The following is a 17,500-nucleotide window of genomic DNA, read 5'->3' as shown; positions in this document are numbered from 1 at the left end:
TACATATATATATATATACATATATATATATATATCTATATATCATTTCATTCTTTGAAAATTTTTTCGGCAGTAGGGTGGTATTTGTGACGAAGGGAAGAAATGGTTGGCAGAGAGTGGTTGCCGAGATGGGTTGTTGGTTGGTAGGAGGATGGTGGGGGAAGGTAGCGGACAGAGAGTTAGGGAAGAAAATATTTGTGTTTACAAAGTGATCACATCGTTAAGATAATAGCTTCGAATCCGTTCAAAGTATTTTTATTCTTTCTCTCTCTCTCTCTTTCTGTCTTTCTTTTTCTCTCTCTGTTTCTCTATTTTTTCAAGGATAAACATATTCATCGTTAACTTCCTCGTGTCCATTAAAAAATTTTTTCGAGATCAAACGATATATATATATATATTTTTTATTTATGCTAATGAAATATTCCCATAATCGATGATAATTCTTTCTTTTTGTTTTTGTTTTTTTTGTTTGTTTTTTGTTTTTTTTTGTTATTGTTTATAATAACTCATATCTCCTCTATTAAATCGAGGAGGATCATCGATGCGAATTCGTTTCTCGAAATATTTCGTCGTATTGCCGACTCGCCTTAACGATACAAATTTCGATCGATTAGGACGTTCCATACTTGTGTGTATCTGTGCGCGTACATATATATATATATATATATATATATATATATATGTATATAAAATTAAAAACACCATATAATTATAAATTCTTACAATTAATTAAATAATCTTCGATTAAACGGAGGATCAAATGTATCAATTATCTTTTTTTTTGTCGCATAGATATTTCCTAAACTCAAACTTAGACGCTTTATATGCGAATATATTTTTTTTTCGGATTACAACAAAATTTTTTTTCTCGAATTTGATACGATCTCTCTCTCTCACTCACTCACTCTACTAAGTTTATGATCGACGATGGCAAAATTGCATACGTAAATAATATGTCGTAGTAGAAAAACAAAGGACAATATTGTACATCGTTGATACAACAATGAAGAGAATTTTCAAGGTTACTAATAGAGGTTAACGACATTTCTATTCTTGTATATATATATATATACATATAAATAAATATATAAATAAATAAATAAATAAATAAATAAATAAATAAATATGTATATATGCATATGTAATAATAGTAATAATAATAATAATAACGTTATATATACGCTACAAAATTGTACCAATGATTGACAGAGAACTCTAACAATGACTCCCACGACAAACGGCCCTGGCGCTTAGTCAAGGTCACGGACGTATATACATATATATATATATATATATATGTAGATACGTCTAAAAACATAATTTCGTCGATAACACAACACACACATACGCACAAAGAAAAAGAAAAAACTCCTATTCCAAATAAACAACAAACAAACAAACAGACAAACAATCGACCAATTAAACGTAAAAAAACGCGCGCAGAATAGAAATTAAATATAAATTCGTTAAACAAATGAACGAACAAATTAAGTGAAGAAAATTTTAGTTTCATTAAAAAAAAAGAAAAAAAAAAAGAAAAAAAGAAAAAAATAAACAAGGGAAAAACAGTACATCCAAAAGATGAAATACATCGATCAAATGCGCAAAGTTAAACCGCGACGTATCATTTGCTATTATCATTATTCTTATTATTATTATCGAGCCCGTAGTGAAAAATTTCTTTCCCTTTTTTTCTTTATTTTTCATGTTCTACATGAGAGCACGTATGGACGGTGGGTTAGGGATTGGGAAGAGGGGAGGGGATACGTTGGTAATGGTTGGGGGTGCAATGGAGGAGATTTTATCGAGATGGGTGGATCGGTGTAGTAGAGTTGCTTGTCGTTAGGGCTAGGACTCTAGGGCTGGAGAAGGAGGGGAGTGGGAGGTAGAGGGTGGATGAGAAGATGGGTGGGGTGGGTTGATGGGCGAGTACGGGGGCGAGCGGGACGAAAGAGGGTGGTAGAAGCCGACAGAGGTGCGAACGGCACGCGACTCACCGCACGCACGCATTGTAAGTTAACCCTACTTCTTTCCCTCTTGAGCACTGTACACTCTCTCTCTCTCTCTCTCTCTCTCTCTCTCTCTCTCTCTCTCTCTCTCTCTCTTTCTCTCTCTCTCTCTCTCTCTGTCTCTCTCTCTCTTTCTCTCTACTCACTTCAGATGAAACGTAATAAGAGCGAGTGTGAGAAAGAGAGAGAGAGAAAGAGAGAGAGAAAGCTACAGAGTGGTTGCTGCTGTAGGTGGCAGCGCGACGCGACGCTGCGTTGAGCGGGCTCACGATAGAGTTAGGTGGCAGTGTTCAGGCGGTCGCGCCAGGGGAGTGGGGGGAGAGAGAGAGAGAGAGAGAGAAAGTGGTAGGTGATCGGCTGGGGGAAAGGAGGAGGGAGAGTATAGCAGTTGAAATGGGATGGGAATTGGATGACGGCGTGGCAGCAGCCACCTAGCCACCCGCCTCGGTGACAGCGGCTCTTTGTGAAGAAGAGCGTTGCTCTTCTCCTCGTATTGTTGAGCATGGTGCGTCGCGTTCGTCTTTTTTTTTTCCTCTCTCTCTCTCTCTCTCTCTCTCCCTCTCTCCTTCTTCTTCTTCTTCCTCTTCTCCCTCTCCTCGACGCCATCACTCTTTCCCCTTTACCTTTGCCCTTCTTACAGTACTTTCTTACGTTATATATTAACAATGAGATTGAAAATGTTTGGTCTCGGTGGGCATAGGGGGAGAAAAAATTTACGAATGAATCTTCGAAAAACAAATACGATGTATATATATATATATATATATATATACGTATATGTATGTTAAGTATGTATATGGTTTGTACTTATATACATATATATATAAATATGAATATTTAAATTTTTTTTTTTTTTTTTTTTTTTTTAGGATAGATTTATTCGCCATATATGGCAGACATCTTTGAAAAATTATTTCTCAATTGATATCATTTTCGAAAATACTCATTAGGACGATGATTATTATTATTATTATTATTATTATTATTATTGTTATTATTATTATTGTTTATTAATTTTTCAATTCGACATACGAAGGTTATATTAAAAGTTCGTTGACTTTAATATCTCTCAGATTGTTGGAAATATTTTTGTTCATACGCATGCAGCACAAAGAGAGAGAGAGAGAGAGAGAGAGAGAGAGAGAGAGAGAGAGAGAGAGAGAAAGAGAGACATAGATCAGATTTTGGAGGTTATGAATATCTTTGGAGAATTGATAGCACGAAAGCTGTTACGTAACTTCCCAAAAATGCGTTGGGTGTCGGTCGAATGACGCAGTTATCGTTATCATGTTATTCTCTTATTCTCCTTTTTTTTTTCTTTTTGCTTTTACTTTCGATCATTGTTCAAGATTAGAAAAAAATCTTTGCAAATTTCGTTTGTTTCAGTAATTAATAACAAATCGTTCGTTTATAATACGTTCGAGAAATTTTTTAATATTTATAACTATGTATTGTTAAAAATCAATACATACGTACGACATATATATATATATATATATATATATATGTATGTATAATGTATATGTACATATGTAATATGTTAGTGATACAATACTGGCCTAAAAATGAGATTCTTTTTTTATTATTATTTTCTTCTTTCTTTTCTTTTCTTATTTAATTTTTTTTTTTTTTTTTTTTTTTTTTTTTAAATCACATATGGACACTGATAACGTCGCCATTGTCGGAGATAACGAAACAATTTTTTGGTATCATCTAGATAAAATTGTTTAATGATTATAATTTCTTTTTTTCGAGGATTCGTACAATTAGTAAGAATTTTTAATTCGTATATAAATATATATATATATATGTATGTATATGAAGTATATATATATATATATGTGTTATAAAAGAAAAATATTTTGATATTTCGCCGTTAACATTTTTCAGTATCATTATGTCTTCATTTTCTTTTTTTTCTTTTTGTTTCTTTTTCTTTTATTATTTTTTTTGTTTTTTTTTTTGTTTTTTTCACATATAAGAGAATGCTTTCCATGGATGCATATATCGGATAATATCAAAATTGTTATAAACTTATCGAGAAAATATTTCTATCTAATTTATTCTTTCATTAATAATACAAATGAGAACGACGTCGTGATATATTATTATTATACATGAAAAAAAGGAAAGAAAGAGAAAAGAAAAAAAAATTCTTTTTCTCTTTTTTTTTTTTAGATTTTTACGGAAAGAAAATTTGGAATAAAAAAAGAAAATGTGTATATACACATATGTATTTATCCAACGATATTGTATTTTCTTTTTTGTCTTTCTTTTTCTCTTCCATATCTTCTTGCAACAAATTATTTTCGATTTTAAATTATTAACATTATCGTCCGATATAACCTCAATTACAATTTTACCAATTAATACCAGATAATATTTTCTTATGCACACATGCATATGTATATATATATATATATTTTTTTTTTTATGTTTATTTTATAGATATATATATATATTTTTATTTCGTGAAAATATTTTTTAACAATATTATATATGCGTATAGATATTAATCTCATGTATATATACATATATATATGTATATATAAAATTTTTTTTCGACATAACCTCAATTCGAAAAAAAAGAATAAATAAAAATAAAAATAAATAAATAAATAAATAAATAAAAAAAAGTAGAAAAATACATGGAAAAAGAAAAAGAAAAAGAAAAGCAAGAAAAAAAATATATTCAGTCAAGTTCATAGAAAAGAAATGTTTCGTGGTCAAATTATCTTTTTATTCATTTGGTTATTCACCCAATGGCTTTGAATGCATAACAAAACAGTTTGAACGAGTACTAGTTGATTCTTATTTAAGAACAGGTTGTATCAGAGTCAACGTACAAATGGTTTGTGGTCTTCCTGTTAGGAATTCTTTGGTCACGTGCCATTTCTCTCTCTCTCACCCTCTCTCTCTCTCTCTCTCTCTCTTTCACTCTCTCAATTTCATTATATTAATTTTTTTTTTTCCCAATAATATTAAAATTCTTTTTCCTCGATTGGAGGAAAAGCTCGTTTTAAAAATAATATAAATCATGATTATAAATGGAGGTAAAAGATTTTATTATTTTTGTTTTGTTGTTTTCTTTATTATATTCTTTCTTCTCTTTGAAAAAATTAAAAATTCATTGCAAAGTAATATAACATTCAATGTTAACAAAAGTTATTATATTTTTTGTTATTGTTGTATAATAATAATAATAATAATAATAATAATAATAATAATAATAATAATAATAATAATATTTAACAATAAGGAATCCCACACCTACACCATACATTTGTTTTACACCATACAATTGTATTCTTTTTTTTTTTTTAGTTAATTTTTTCTCTTTTATTTTTATTAAGTATATAATGGATCATAACGATGAACATTTTTCTTTCTTATTTATTTTATTTCTTTTTCTTTTTTTTTTTTTTTTTTTTTTTCAAAAAATGTTCAGACATATATATATATATATGTATATATATATATATATGCATTATGCCGTTTTACATATCAATTTGGTTTCTTTTTTTTTTCTTCCTCCTCTTCGATGAATCAAGGAATTTAACATTTTGTAGTAATAGTATGTAATGTTTTCTCTTTTTTCTTTTTTGTGTTATTTTACAAAAAGAAGAATTACCTTAATTAATATTTATAAATATTGGCCTTGTTTTGAAAGAAGTCAAACATATAAATTACAAAATAGATTATTATTAATTTGCATACGGTTGAAGATTAGACGGAATCTTTTCCTGTTTCTTTTTTCTTTTTTTTTCTTTGTTTTTTTTTTCTGTATTTATTTTTTCTTTTTTTTTTTTCCTTTTATTTTCTTTCTTTTTTTTTCTATTTTTTATTTTAATAGTATAGTTTTTAATAAAAGTAAACAATTGTATTAAAAATCATAGGTAACATTGTTTTATAAAATTGTATGTGAGAATTTTCTTTATGAGAAGAAAAAGAAAGAGAAAAGAAAAATAATAATTAATAACAAATGCGGTTAAAATTTGTAATTTAGAACGTTATTTTAAAAAATTTGAATTTATATATATATATATGCGAAGAACAAATTAAAAAATTCTTGTAACGCTACAAACCATTTTTCATACTATCATAGAACTATTGCGAATAAATTTGTGTGATCGAATAATAGTTAAAATATTTAACGTTGTTAAATAACACGTTAATGATAATCAACAATGTGTTTTCTTTTTAATATACAATAAATTTGTTCGTTCGATGGTTGTAAAAATTGATAAACTTGTAACACGTAGGGACAAAAATTAGAAATTAATATGCACATATAAAATTGATATTTAGTTATGCTAAAATGAAAACGAGAGTAAAAAAGAAAAATGGAAAAGAAAAACAGAAAAAAAAGAAAAAGGAGAGAAAAGAAAGAGAGAGAGAGAGAGAGAGAGAGAGAGAGAGAGAGAGAGAGAGAGAGAGAGAGAGAGAAAGAGAGAGAAAGAGAGAAAGAAAACAATTAAAGTTGATATATAATTTCAAACATAAAAATCATATTTCCAAATAAATTATATCGAAATCATGAATTTACTTGAATACCCCTAACACGAAAATAAACATATAACTCATGAAATCAACTTCTCGCTTAAGTGAAACATAATTAATTAATTAATTAATTAATTAATTAATTAATTAATTAATTAATTAATTAATTATTAATGTATGCATATTCTTATTATATATAAATCTACTTACAAAGAAGAATTATTTACAAGTTTATTTTTAAATGTAGATTTCGATGAATTCGACTAATAAATCTTTGTTTTATCTTGTTGAAAATAATAATATGATCGAATACGTTTTTTTTTCTTTTTCTTTTTTTTTTTCTTTTTTTTTTTTCTTTTTTTTTTTTCCCATAATTGTTGTAATTAATACAAAATCCTCCTTTGCCTATACAAACAAGAACAATTGTATAGATTTAAATATTATTAAATGCTGCGGAGGGAAAAGCTCTGTGTATGTTTTTATATATCTATTATATATATATATATATATATATATATATATATATATATATATATATATATATATATATATATAAAGGATATATAAAAAGTTTAAATTATAATGCATACAAAGAAAGATTTCAATTTCATTGTAGTAAAATCTTTTTATAAAGAAATTCTTTCATTCTTTTACTTTAATCAATTGGATGATTAGATGTTTTAATACTTGGCATTAGAATATGCTTTTCATTTGCAATATTCATCATAAACATCATCCTTTTGTTAAGATTTAATTTTCATCTAAGAATTTATTTATCAGAGATATTTTAATCATAATAAGGTGTAAAGAGTAGAATTAAGATTTTCTGTAAAAAAAAAAAAAAAAAAAAAAAAAAAAAAAAAAAAAAAAAAAAAAAAAAAAAAAAACATTTTCTATATTGCAAAGAAGTTTGAAGAAATTTGAAATATTTGTCAATTGTTATTAACACAAACTTTATAATTTAATATTTAAAATCAAGATGCACTTTAAACGGAGTAACAGAGCTGTATAATATATATATATATATATATATATATATATATATATATATTATATGGATATACACATACATTTGTGTGTATATGTGTATATATATATGTATATACACATACATAAAAAATATTGCAGAACCTAAGACTAATATTCAAATGCAACTGAAACTTAACGCTAACATTGTTAAATTTCAGGGGCACCAAGTACTCATTATTCTATGCTCACAACGTAACATAGTAAGACATGACAGGTGATGACAAACACACGTGTCATTTTAATATAGTGGAATATGATTGAAACATAGCGAGAGTTATTAAATTCTGTCTAATAGAAATTTTTGACGTGACTTTTGTAGAAAAATTCTTTGTACATATATAAAAAGATTGTATATAATAATCGGAATATGTGTGTGTGTGTGTGTGTGTATATGTTTGTTTGTTTGTGTGTTTCTTTTTGTTGAAATCAGGCACTCAAATGAAGTCTTTATACGAAACACCAGCTCAGAGTTTTAGATTTAACTAAAAGATATTACCTTACTTATCTTCCAGAAATATTGTTAAAAATTAATAAAATATTCGGCTGAACGTTCGTAAACATTTCTACGAATGATAAATCTAAAAATTTCCTTAACAACTCTGTGCGCTCAGTGTATTCCCAAAATTCCTGTTTCATTTTCGACACAGAACGGGGCGGTCAATCATCTTTTGCTTTATTTTTGATTTCACAGACGTCAGATTTTGCATTTTGTTGATCCAATTTATTTTCAGTCTCTTGCTGACTACCTTCATCCTCCTCATCCGAATAATTCGTTGGTTCCTCTCCCGGTTTTAATAATTTCCCAACATAATCGTACCTCTCTAAAATTAAAAACAATCGTCTTTCTATTTTAATAATCATGAATTTTACAAATTTTAACACAATTTACATGCAATTATTAATTATAATGAAATTTTAATAAATTATCTTTCTTCCTGTCATATTTCAATATCAATGTGTGAACTTCGATCTCATAAATAATGAATAAAAAAAAAAAAAAAGGAAAAAAAGAAGAAAAGAAAAGAAAAAGAAAAAAAAACAAAACAAAAAGACCATTGAATAATCACACGAGAACAATAGTATTCATTTATGAAACAGAGAATACTTAAATAAGCAGGCATCGATAGGAAATTTTTTATTCTAATAAAATCCTTTATACATTAACCACTTGCAGTGGAAAGTCGTGCCACGTATGACGAGATGCTTCTGTTACTGTGATGTGATACACACGTCGTCAGGCAATTGTTGCAGAAAGAAAAATGACGTGCGTGGCACGCCAACCGTGAATTTCTTTGCACCACAAGTGATTAAATTTATTTTAACGTAATTAAATAATTAAGAAAATAGAGAAAAATGTATAATAAAACGTGCCTTTAAATTGCAATTCCCATTCCTTCATAGAACTCATTTGTTCACTGTCTAAATCGCTCAAATCATCATACTCGTCTTTAATCGGTTCTAATGTAAATGTTGCTAATCCTCTGCTAGCGTCACGTCCAGCAAATACTGCATATGGTGCACCTGCATAAAATATATACAATTATGTATTAAGAAATAATATATACACACACATATACATATATATGTAATATATATATTATTATATTATATATAATACTCAATATCATATCTATCATATATATATATATATATCATATATATCAATAATATAAATAAAATGTAAATACTATGTCAATAATATTAACAAAATAATGTATGTATATACATATATGTATGTATGTTAATGTATATGTGTATATATGCATGTATGTACATGCAGATATATAAATAAATATCATTAGAGGAAATGTGGGAAAAAAAAATAAATAAATAAAAAAAAAATAAAAAGAAGAAAGGAACAAAAAGAAAAAAAGAGATTAATTAAATACTTATCGTGCATGTGATTGGACGTAAACTTTGACTTCAAGATCAGAAAGATATCTAATGACCTCTGTGGTTTTCTATTTACGTTTCAAACAATTAGAAATAATCTAACGTACATTGAAACGCAATTAGAATTTAATACGATTTAAATATCTGTCAAATATCGTTCGTTCATACATATTTTAAATATCATAAAGTATTATAAATATTGAATATTTAAAAAAAAAATAAAAAAAAAATAAATAATCATTAGGTGGAAAAAAGGGAGGAGAGAGGAAGAAAAAATGAAATATATATATATATTACACGTATACACACATACTCATATACATATAATAGCATTGTAATACTTGCCAGGGCCGTAGAACGTGGCACCTCTTGTAACATCATAAACGCTTCCATTAAGTGCAACCAATATTCTTCCGTCGGTCCCATTGCCGTCATACTTTTTCAATTCCTCGATAGTAAAGTCACGATGTAATTTTGGTAAATGTTTGATCTCTTCCAATGGTTCCTCCGATTTAATTTTACTCTTAATTATTTTATATACGAGTAGGGCTATTATACCGACCAATAAAAGATTAATCGGACTTTTAATGATTTCCTCGACGAAACTCGTTAGAAATAACGAATTATTATTATTTTGTTGACCGATCGTAGCCGACGTGGAACCCGGCGTTATTGAGTCGCTCTTTTCGGCCATCTTGACCAACCACTAAGAGAGAGATAGCTTCGCGCTAGTCAAACGAAAAATTGTGTTACTACGAAAGTTAAAAAAAAAGAAAAATAAAAAAAAAAAAATGAAAAAGAAAAAACCAGGACCACGACGACCGATCGAACGAACGAGTCAACGTTCGATATTTTTTGTGCAGGGGAGAGAAAAGAAAAAAATTATGTTTATTTTCTTTTTTCTTTTCCTTCTTTCTCTTCCTCCTTTTCCTCTTCCTCTTCCTCTTCTTCTTCTTCTTCCTCTTCTTCTTTCTTTTTTTTTTCCTTTTCTTTTCTTACGCTCGTTACGATCTATACAATAGATTGCCCTCGGAACTTTTGGGCGAACAAATTGTTCGTATTAATGTGTATGTTTAATCGAATAAAATGATTTTATTACGTATTTATAAATGTTTGAAAAATATTCTTTAATAGATCTGTTATACGACGTGTCCGCCGCTCGACTGCGCCAGACGGACTAACAGCGGCAACATCGATGTTGGTTACGTGCTTCGATATACATCATTCTTTCCCTTTCCCCCTCCACACTCCTTTTATTCACTCTCTCTCTCTCTCGATCGTTCGCTCTCATTCGCTCGTTCGACTAGACTATCTTCCCCTCCCTTCCCCACTCCTCACCTCACCGAACCATTCTAACCTTCTTCATGTTTAACCAATAGTGCCGTAACATCATTCACTTCTCCCTTCTCATTTTTCTTTCATTTGTCATTACGTTCCTACATCGTGTCGTCGTACATATTTCTAGGTTAGATCTACTTCACTTAAAGGTAATATATTTAAACAGCATATATATTTGCATATGTATATATATGTTTTTATTTTCTTTCCTTTTTTCTTATGCACGTTTAAATTTTCGTAACTAAAGTAATATATTTTTAGGTTATAACTTTCTCTAGTTACGTATAATTCGTAAATTTAATAACGTTATGTATACATTTTAAATCTACGTTGTATTTCTCCAGGGACGGAGGGATGAAGGGAGAGGTAAGGATGGATTAAGACGATCATTTTTTTTTTTCTTTAATAATTTTAATAAATAAATTTTAATAAATATCTTTTACTTTATAATATTTAAATAGATATTTATAGGTCGAAAGGATTGGCGAAGGGAAGCAGATGGGGGAGGGAAAAAAATTTTGATAAAATTTCGACGAAACCTATTTTAATACGTTACTGAGTCATAAGATACGACGTATGTGTTGTATGTCTCGTTAGGTTAAATAGTCATTTCGAATGATTGTGATGATGTTACTTATGACGTTGCGGTTTTATGATAGGCGATAGGTTAGACAATTTTATATATATATATATATATATATATATATATATATATATCCATTTCCTTTTTTGTAAATAATTTTTCTATTTCAGATTATATGTTAATAACTGTAACATAATTGTATGTTAAATACTTGATTTAAATACATATATTATAATTATTATCTAACAATCTTGTTTTGCGTTTTATTGTAAAAAAGAAAACAAAAAAGGATGAAAATTACACGTGTGATCATAAATATACGATATCGATTATGATAACCACGTTAAAGAGATATGATTTTATTAAAATTGTTAAATGACGTGGAAGAAACATGTGAACGTGTTAAAATGATTCGCAAAAAGTTATTCGACCTCGTTTTCTCGTATTCATGCAGTCTCATTGTCTCTCTCTCTTATCTGTAATATTCTTGGTTATGTATGAGTACGTTTGATATACATATCTTCGTATTTATGTGCATTCACATCAGATGGCGATAATGATATTTTCCTTTTTTTTTTCTTTTTTTATTATTATTATTATTATTTTTATTATTGTTATTATTACTTATTACACGAAAGTTCTGTCATAAAAAAAAAAATAAAAAATAAAAAAAAGATAATCCAATAATAGAACATAAAGTGAATCAGTAATAGAAATTATATAAAGTTAACAAGAAAGCTATTTATTTTATTTATCTGTACACGTCAAACATATATATATATATATATATATATATATGCGTGTGTGTGATTAATTAATATAATCAAATTGTACTTATACTGGACGGTATTGTTTATCAAGATCAAGCTAATATATTTTTTAACCATTCAATGTGTTAAGCATCTTACATAATTTAAATATATGTACAATTATCTTTATGAGTATTTAAAAATTTTTATCATGCAATTATCATTTATCTAAGACATTAGAGAACATAAACTTTTAGTGCAATCATAAATAATATATATATATATATATATATATATATATATATATATATATATATTTAAAATTGACAAGTTAAACTTTTTCTATTGTATTTTCTTGAAGATCAAGATATGGACGGATATCAATTGTCGATGATATAATATTGGGATCTATGTGTTCAGAACACATTGGACATGTCTCATCAGATTCAATGATTCTATTGAAAGAAAAAAATGTATTATTAATTGAAAGATTTATTATTTTCAAGTGAGGGAAGATAAAAAAAAAAGAAAATAATACTAACCGTAAAAATTCACTTCTGATGGCAGGAAAATCGCATTGAGGACAAACTGTAAAATTATCTTCTACGATATGTCTACCCTGAAATATATTACATATATATATATATATATATTGAATATTATTTCTATATACTGTATATATTATGATAAAAAAAAAAGAAAAAGAAAAAACAACTTTACCGTAGCTATGCAAAATGGAATTGTATTTTTGCATTTATCACATGTTATTTCAGTCTCTGGAACTTTATTTTTACAATAAGGGCATGGAGTTAAAGGTTCGTCCTCGAGCTCGTTATCTTTAGCCCTTGGTGGTTTTCTTACTATGGCCTCGATTTTCTTACTATATTTAATATCAATTTGTGTTCTATATTCAGGACGCATTAACATAGCTGCAAAATTAAATGCCGCTTGTTTCAAGCCTGCTCTGTGACATTCTATAACTGTTGAAGTTAAAATTGGTACGATGTCTGCAAAAAAAAAAAAAGAAAAAAGAAAATTTTTTTATTTCATTTAATGATATTTGATTTATTCCCTTTTTTTTTTTCTTTCTCTCTCTCTCTCTACTTTTAATTATTTCTTATACTAACGTGATGGAAATTTAGATATATTATTTGCAACTCTGATCAACATTCTGGCACCTCGTAAATGGTCGTTCCTTTTTACATGAAGTCTTACCAATATGTAAGAATGTAATAATCTCAAATTATTTTGCATTTCCAATGGCGTATTTATTTTATTTCTTTTTAATTCTTGATACATCCCAAACAAAACATCATGAGCATTTCTGTAATTTCCTAAAAAAAAAAAAAAATAATATGATATTATGATAAAAAAAAAAAAAAAAAAAAAAAAAAAAAAAAAAAATATATAAATGAATACATACCATTAATTTGTTCTTCATTGGCAATAATTATTGCTGTTTTCGCTGCCTCTTTATATTGTTTCCTTGCCATATATAATCGAAACAAATATTTTGGATCCTATACATAAAGAAGAAGAAGAAAAAAATATAATAAATATAATTCTAAAGATATATATTAACAATTAATAATATACCTTTGGTACTCCATCTGAGCCTAACAAAAAATCTATTAAATGATTAGCTAATTTTTCATCTTTAGATGATGCCACTGTATCTATTGCCAATGATAATGCCATGTCGTCATCAACAGTTAATTGTGCTGCTTTAAGTAAATGCTTTAATGCCTATAAAAATGATTATTCTTATTGTAATTATTTATTGATTTAATATAACCAACCAGCTAATAATAATAATAATAATAATAATAATAATAATAATAATAATAATAATAATATTATTATTATTATTTAAAAGTTTAACCTTTTGGTAATCCTTAGCATGAAAATAATATTTGCCTGCCAAAAGGCTATTCTTTTGTGACTCAAAATGTACAGCAAGATTCTTAAAGTCTTCCTTTCTGTTATTATCATCGTCAATAGTATTTATTAAAATTTCACCATATAATTCCATTTTACCATGCTGATTGGCAAGTTGAAAAGCTTCGTCATGACAATTTGACATAATTAAAAATTTAATAGCCGAATTATAATCATTTATCTTTTGAAAATATTTAGCTATCCTTTTGGCACCATCAATGCTTTTAGTTTGTTGTACAATCTCAACGCTTCTAGCTGTTATTAATAAAAAAAAAAAAAAAAAAAAAAAAATAAATAAATAAATAAGAAATATGAGATAATAACAATTGTAACTTAATATCAATTAATAATTATTTCTAACCAGGATTATTTAAATATTCAAGATTGATTCTAATAATATTATCATAATCCTTAGCAGTTTCGTATGCCTTAGCAGCTTCCTCATACTTTCCCTCTGATTCTTTTGCTTTGGCATATTGTATATTTATCTTAGGGGATGATATTTGAGGCAAAAGTTGTCCCACTTTATGCCAATTCTTTAATTTGATATAAGCGGATGCTGCTTTATCAAAATAATCTGCTTTCTCGTAAAGCAACGCAGCTTCATTGATTTGCTATAAATATATTGATATTATTTATATAATAATTGTTGTCCCCCACCCTCCCATTTTTGAGGGGGGGGGGGGAAATAATTTCATGAAAAAACAACCTTCATAGTTTCCAAAATTTCTGCGCATTCCTTTCTCAATGATCTAGAACTGTCATTGTCCATTGCAATACTGACACCTCTTCTACTGTCACCACATCTAATAGACATTCTTGCGATACCAGCCAAACATTGATTTTTATGTTGAATATCATTTAAATTGAAATGAGATGTTGTATTTGGATCGAATAAACCACGCTCATAATTGGCCAATGCTTTTGGATAATTTCCACTGTTAAATAATTGAGTGAAAAATTTTGTTTAAAAAATTAATATATAATTTAATTTGATTTAATGAAATTAATAAAATTAATATATGATTTGAATCAACATACATAAATTCTAATTGTTGCGCATATTCTCTGGCGATGAATGGTATTTCGTCGGATTTTAATTTCTGTGCTAAACTAAGAGCTTGTTCCCATTGCATCAAATCCCTTCGCAGATATAAAGCTTGTACTGGTTCGGTTGATTGTAAAAAGAATTTCTCAGCTTGATTATAATCTCCAAGTAACAATGATGAATGGCCGCATAATAAATTTAATTCATTTATATTTTCTATTTTTTCTAATGCCCAAACCATCGAAGCATCTTCAATACGTCGATAAACTCTAATGGCTAGAATGGTGATATTAGATTTAAAGAGAGAGAGAGAGAGAAAAAAAAATAAATAAATAAATAAAAGTAGAAAAACAAATTTACCAAATTCAATATTTAAATTTGCAATTGCACTTTGACCCAATTTCAACCATAGATCATTGTCATTTAATTTATCGCAAATATTCCAAGCATTGTCGTATCTGTAAAGAAAATTCAAGAAAAAAAAAAAAAAAAAAAAAAAAAAAAAAAAAAAAAAAAAAAATGAAAGACAAAAGAAATGTTACTGATTTTTTTTTCTCTTTTTTTTTTTTTTTAATTGATACAACAATTCAAACTTTTGTTATATCTTTTTTTATTATATCATCTCTGATTTACCTTCTACACATAATATGATTGTTGAATATCTCATTGATCTTTTTGGTATCCACTATATTTCCAACGTCCTCATGAGAAGCTAATGTTATTTGTATTAATTTACTACTTGGTGTGCTTAATGTCACTTCACCAGAATACATTAACATGGGTAATGCTTCCGATGGCAATTTCGTTGAATTCACTTTGATTATCTTTTGACCTTTTATGATTCATAAAAAAAAGAAAAAGAAAAAAAAAAAAAAATCCATATAATTTAACACTTAATGTTACTTATAAATATTTAAAAGGAAAAAGAAAAAATGAAAAAAAGAAAAAAAAAAAGAGAAAAAATTTAACTCACCTTCGACAAAGTATTTGATAAAAATATATGTAACGATAACATTTTTATTGTATATTGCAAATATCGAACGTTCGAAAATATTTTGATCCCATATAATACCTTCTATGGATTCTGGTGATTCAGGCACTTGAATGATATTTTCATTGATTGGATCATATAAATAAACATCCGATTTATTATCAATGAAACATAATTGTGTACCATTTGCATCTAAATATATATTTTTAATACCATTGTTATGGGTAAACTCTGTCGACTTATTAAATGCTTCTAAATAAAAATATATAATACGGCCCATCTGAAAGTTTTATTAATAAAATATTTATTTCGTTTGTTTAATTTCTTTTTTTTTTTTTTTTTTTTTTTTTTTTTCTTTTTTTGTCCCCCAACGATAATAAATAAAACAAATAGATTTACATCAGTCCCATAAATTAGAAATTCTGTTGACAATGCATGGCACGTTATTCTTTCATTTAAATTATTTGATTCAGGAAATAATTTTGTATCTTTGCCAATGTTTATTAACGTCTGATCCACTTTGATCTGAAATGAAACAAATTTTTTATTACTTTATTAACAATTTAGACCTTTTGGATTTATAATAATAATTAATAATATATATATATATACCAATTGTAATTGTAATTTTCCATCGAATAAAACGGAAACATATGTTTCGTTTAAGGATATACTATCAACAGTTGCTAAATAATCACGTTCAAAATGTGTATTAATGTCATATTGATAAGTAGATAAATCCCAAAATAGTGCTCTATTGTTTAATGCTACAGCTACATGAAGTGGTCCTACAGCCAATACAGATGGTTCTATTATAGTATTAATTATTTGTGGTTCTGATTTTTCCTATAAAATTAAATAAATTATAAATGTGATTATATCATGAAAAAAAAAAAAAAAAAAAAAAAAAGAGAGAAGAGAGAGAACAAAAGCCATTTTAATTTATATATACCTTATCTAATGTGTAAAGGTGTACGGTAACTTCAATTAAACTTGTTAACAATGCTATTCTATTACTGCAAACGCTTGTTAATTTTGGAATTTCAACTAAATAAATGAGAACGTTTCCAATGTAAGTTACTACTGCTATCATTGTACCATCCGTTGACCATTCAACTTTACTAATACCAGTTTCACCAGTCACAGAAATCATTTTTTCTGTTTCCTCTAAATTTTGTAAACTATGTATTTTGACAATGCTATCACCACAGGTGGCTACCTTTCCAATATTTTCACTTAACGAGATATCTGTTAAAGTATCCTTATGATTTTTTATTTGAAATAATTCCTGACCGACTTCTTTTATATGAGTAGATATGGCAATGAAATATCCAGCTTCAAAACCAACTAATATATATCCATCTCCGTACCTATAAAAAAAAAAAAAAAATTTTATTTCATATTTATATTAATCATCCTTAT

At 27.2% G+C, this 17,500-nt stretch overlaps 2 protein-coding genes and 1 long non-coding RNA gene across 3 annotated transcripts in view; 1 reads left to right on the top strand and 2 right to left on the bottom strand.

The window, feature by feature from the left end:
• Nucleotides 1-5,504: 5,504 nt before the first annotated feature.
• Nucleotides 5,505-10,587, bottom strand: MSBP (membrane steroid binding protein). Its single transcript, XM_085664144.1, has 4 exons — nt 10,239-10,587; nt 9,777-10,159; nt 8,906-9,059; nt 5,505-8,355 (listed from the first exon to the last, which is right to left on the bottom strand). The coding sequence occupies exons 2-4, from the start codon at nt 10,123-10,125 to the stop codon at nt 8,196-8,198; spliced, it is 663 nt and encodes a 220-aa protein (XP_085520270.1). The 5' UTR covers nt 10,126-10,159; nt 10,239-10,587; the 3' UTR covers nt 5,505-8,195.
• Nucleotides 10,588-10,728: 141 nt separating this feature from the next.
• Nucleotides 10,729-12,005, top strand: LOC118446632 (uncharacterized). Its single transcript, XR_004839647.2, has 3 exons — nt 10,729-10,918; nt 11,031-11,135; nt 11,231-12,005. It is a non-coding gene; the product is annotated as an uncharacterized LOC118446632 (long non-coding RNA).
• A 395-nt stretch (nt 12,006-12,400) lies between these two features.
• Nucleotides 12,401-17,500, bottom strand: part of Oseg6 (intraflagellar transport protein Oseg6) — a 6,642-nt gene continuing 1,542 nt past the window's right edge. Inside the window, exons 5-20 of the mRNA XM_035877611.2 lie at nt 17,031-17,448; nt 16,691-16,924; nt 16,478-16,603; nt 16,061-16,358; nt 15,721-15,919; nt 15,448-15,545; nt 15,081-15,363; nt 14,749-14,977; nt 14,401-14,653; nt 13,984-14,294; nt 13,698-13,847; nt 13,525-13,621; nt 13,229-13,435; nt 12,822-13,108; nt 12,644-12,720; nt 12,401-12,556 (exon numbers count right to left, since the gene is read on the bottom strand). Coding sequence (XP_035733504.1) covers nt 12,433-12,556; nt 12,644-12,720; nt 12,822-13,108; nt 13,229-13,435; nt 13,525-13,621; nt 13,698-13,847; nt 13,984-14,294; nt 14,401-14,653; nt 14,749-14,977; nt 15,081-15,363; nt 15,448-15,545; nt 15,721-15,919; nt 16,061-16,358; nt 16,478-16,603; nt 16,691-16,924; nt 17,031-17,448 — 3,391 coding nt within the window. The 3' untranslated portion in view covers nt 12,401-12,432. The remainder of the gene's footprint in view (nt 12,557-12,643; nt 12,721-12,821; nt 13,109-13,228; nt 13,436-13,524; nt 13,622-13,697; nt 13,848-13,983; nt 14,295-14,400; nt 14,654-14,748; nt 14,978-15,080; nt 15,364-15,447; nt 15,546-15,720; nt 15,920-16,060; nt 16,359-16,477; nt 16,604-16,690; nt 16,925-17,030; nt 17,449-17,500) is intronic.

This window comes from Vespa mandarinia, chromosome 25 (assembly GCF_050613455.1).
Source record: "Vespa mandarinia isolate Hongniang chromosome 25, ASM5061345v1, whole genome shotgun sequence".
Lineage (NCBI taxonomy): Eukaryota > Metazoa > Arthropoda > Insecta > Hymenoptera > Vespidae > Vespa > Vespa mandarinia.
The sequence above is the reverse complement of the archived record's forward strand: the minus strand, read 5'-3'. Positions and strand labels throughout refer to the sequence as shown.

Coding starts and splice junctions, on each gene's coding strand:
- MSBP (XM_085664144.1), bottom strand. CDS start 10,125: ATGGCCGAAAAGAGCGACTCAATAACGCCGGGTTCCACGTCGGCTACG. Junction 9,060..9,776: donor TGCCACGTTCTACGGCCCTG/GCAAGTATTACA, acceptor TATTTTATGCAG/GTGCACCATATGCAGTATTT. Junction 8,356..8,905: donor GAATTGCAATTTAAAGGCAC/GTTTTATTATAC, acceptor AATTTTAGAGAG/GTACGATTATGTTGGGAAAT.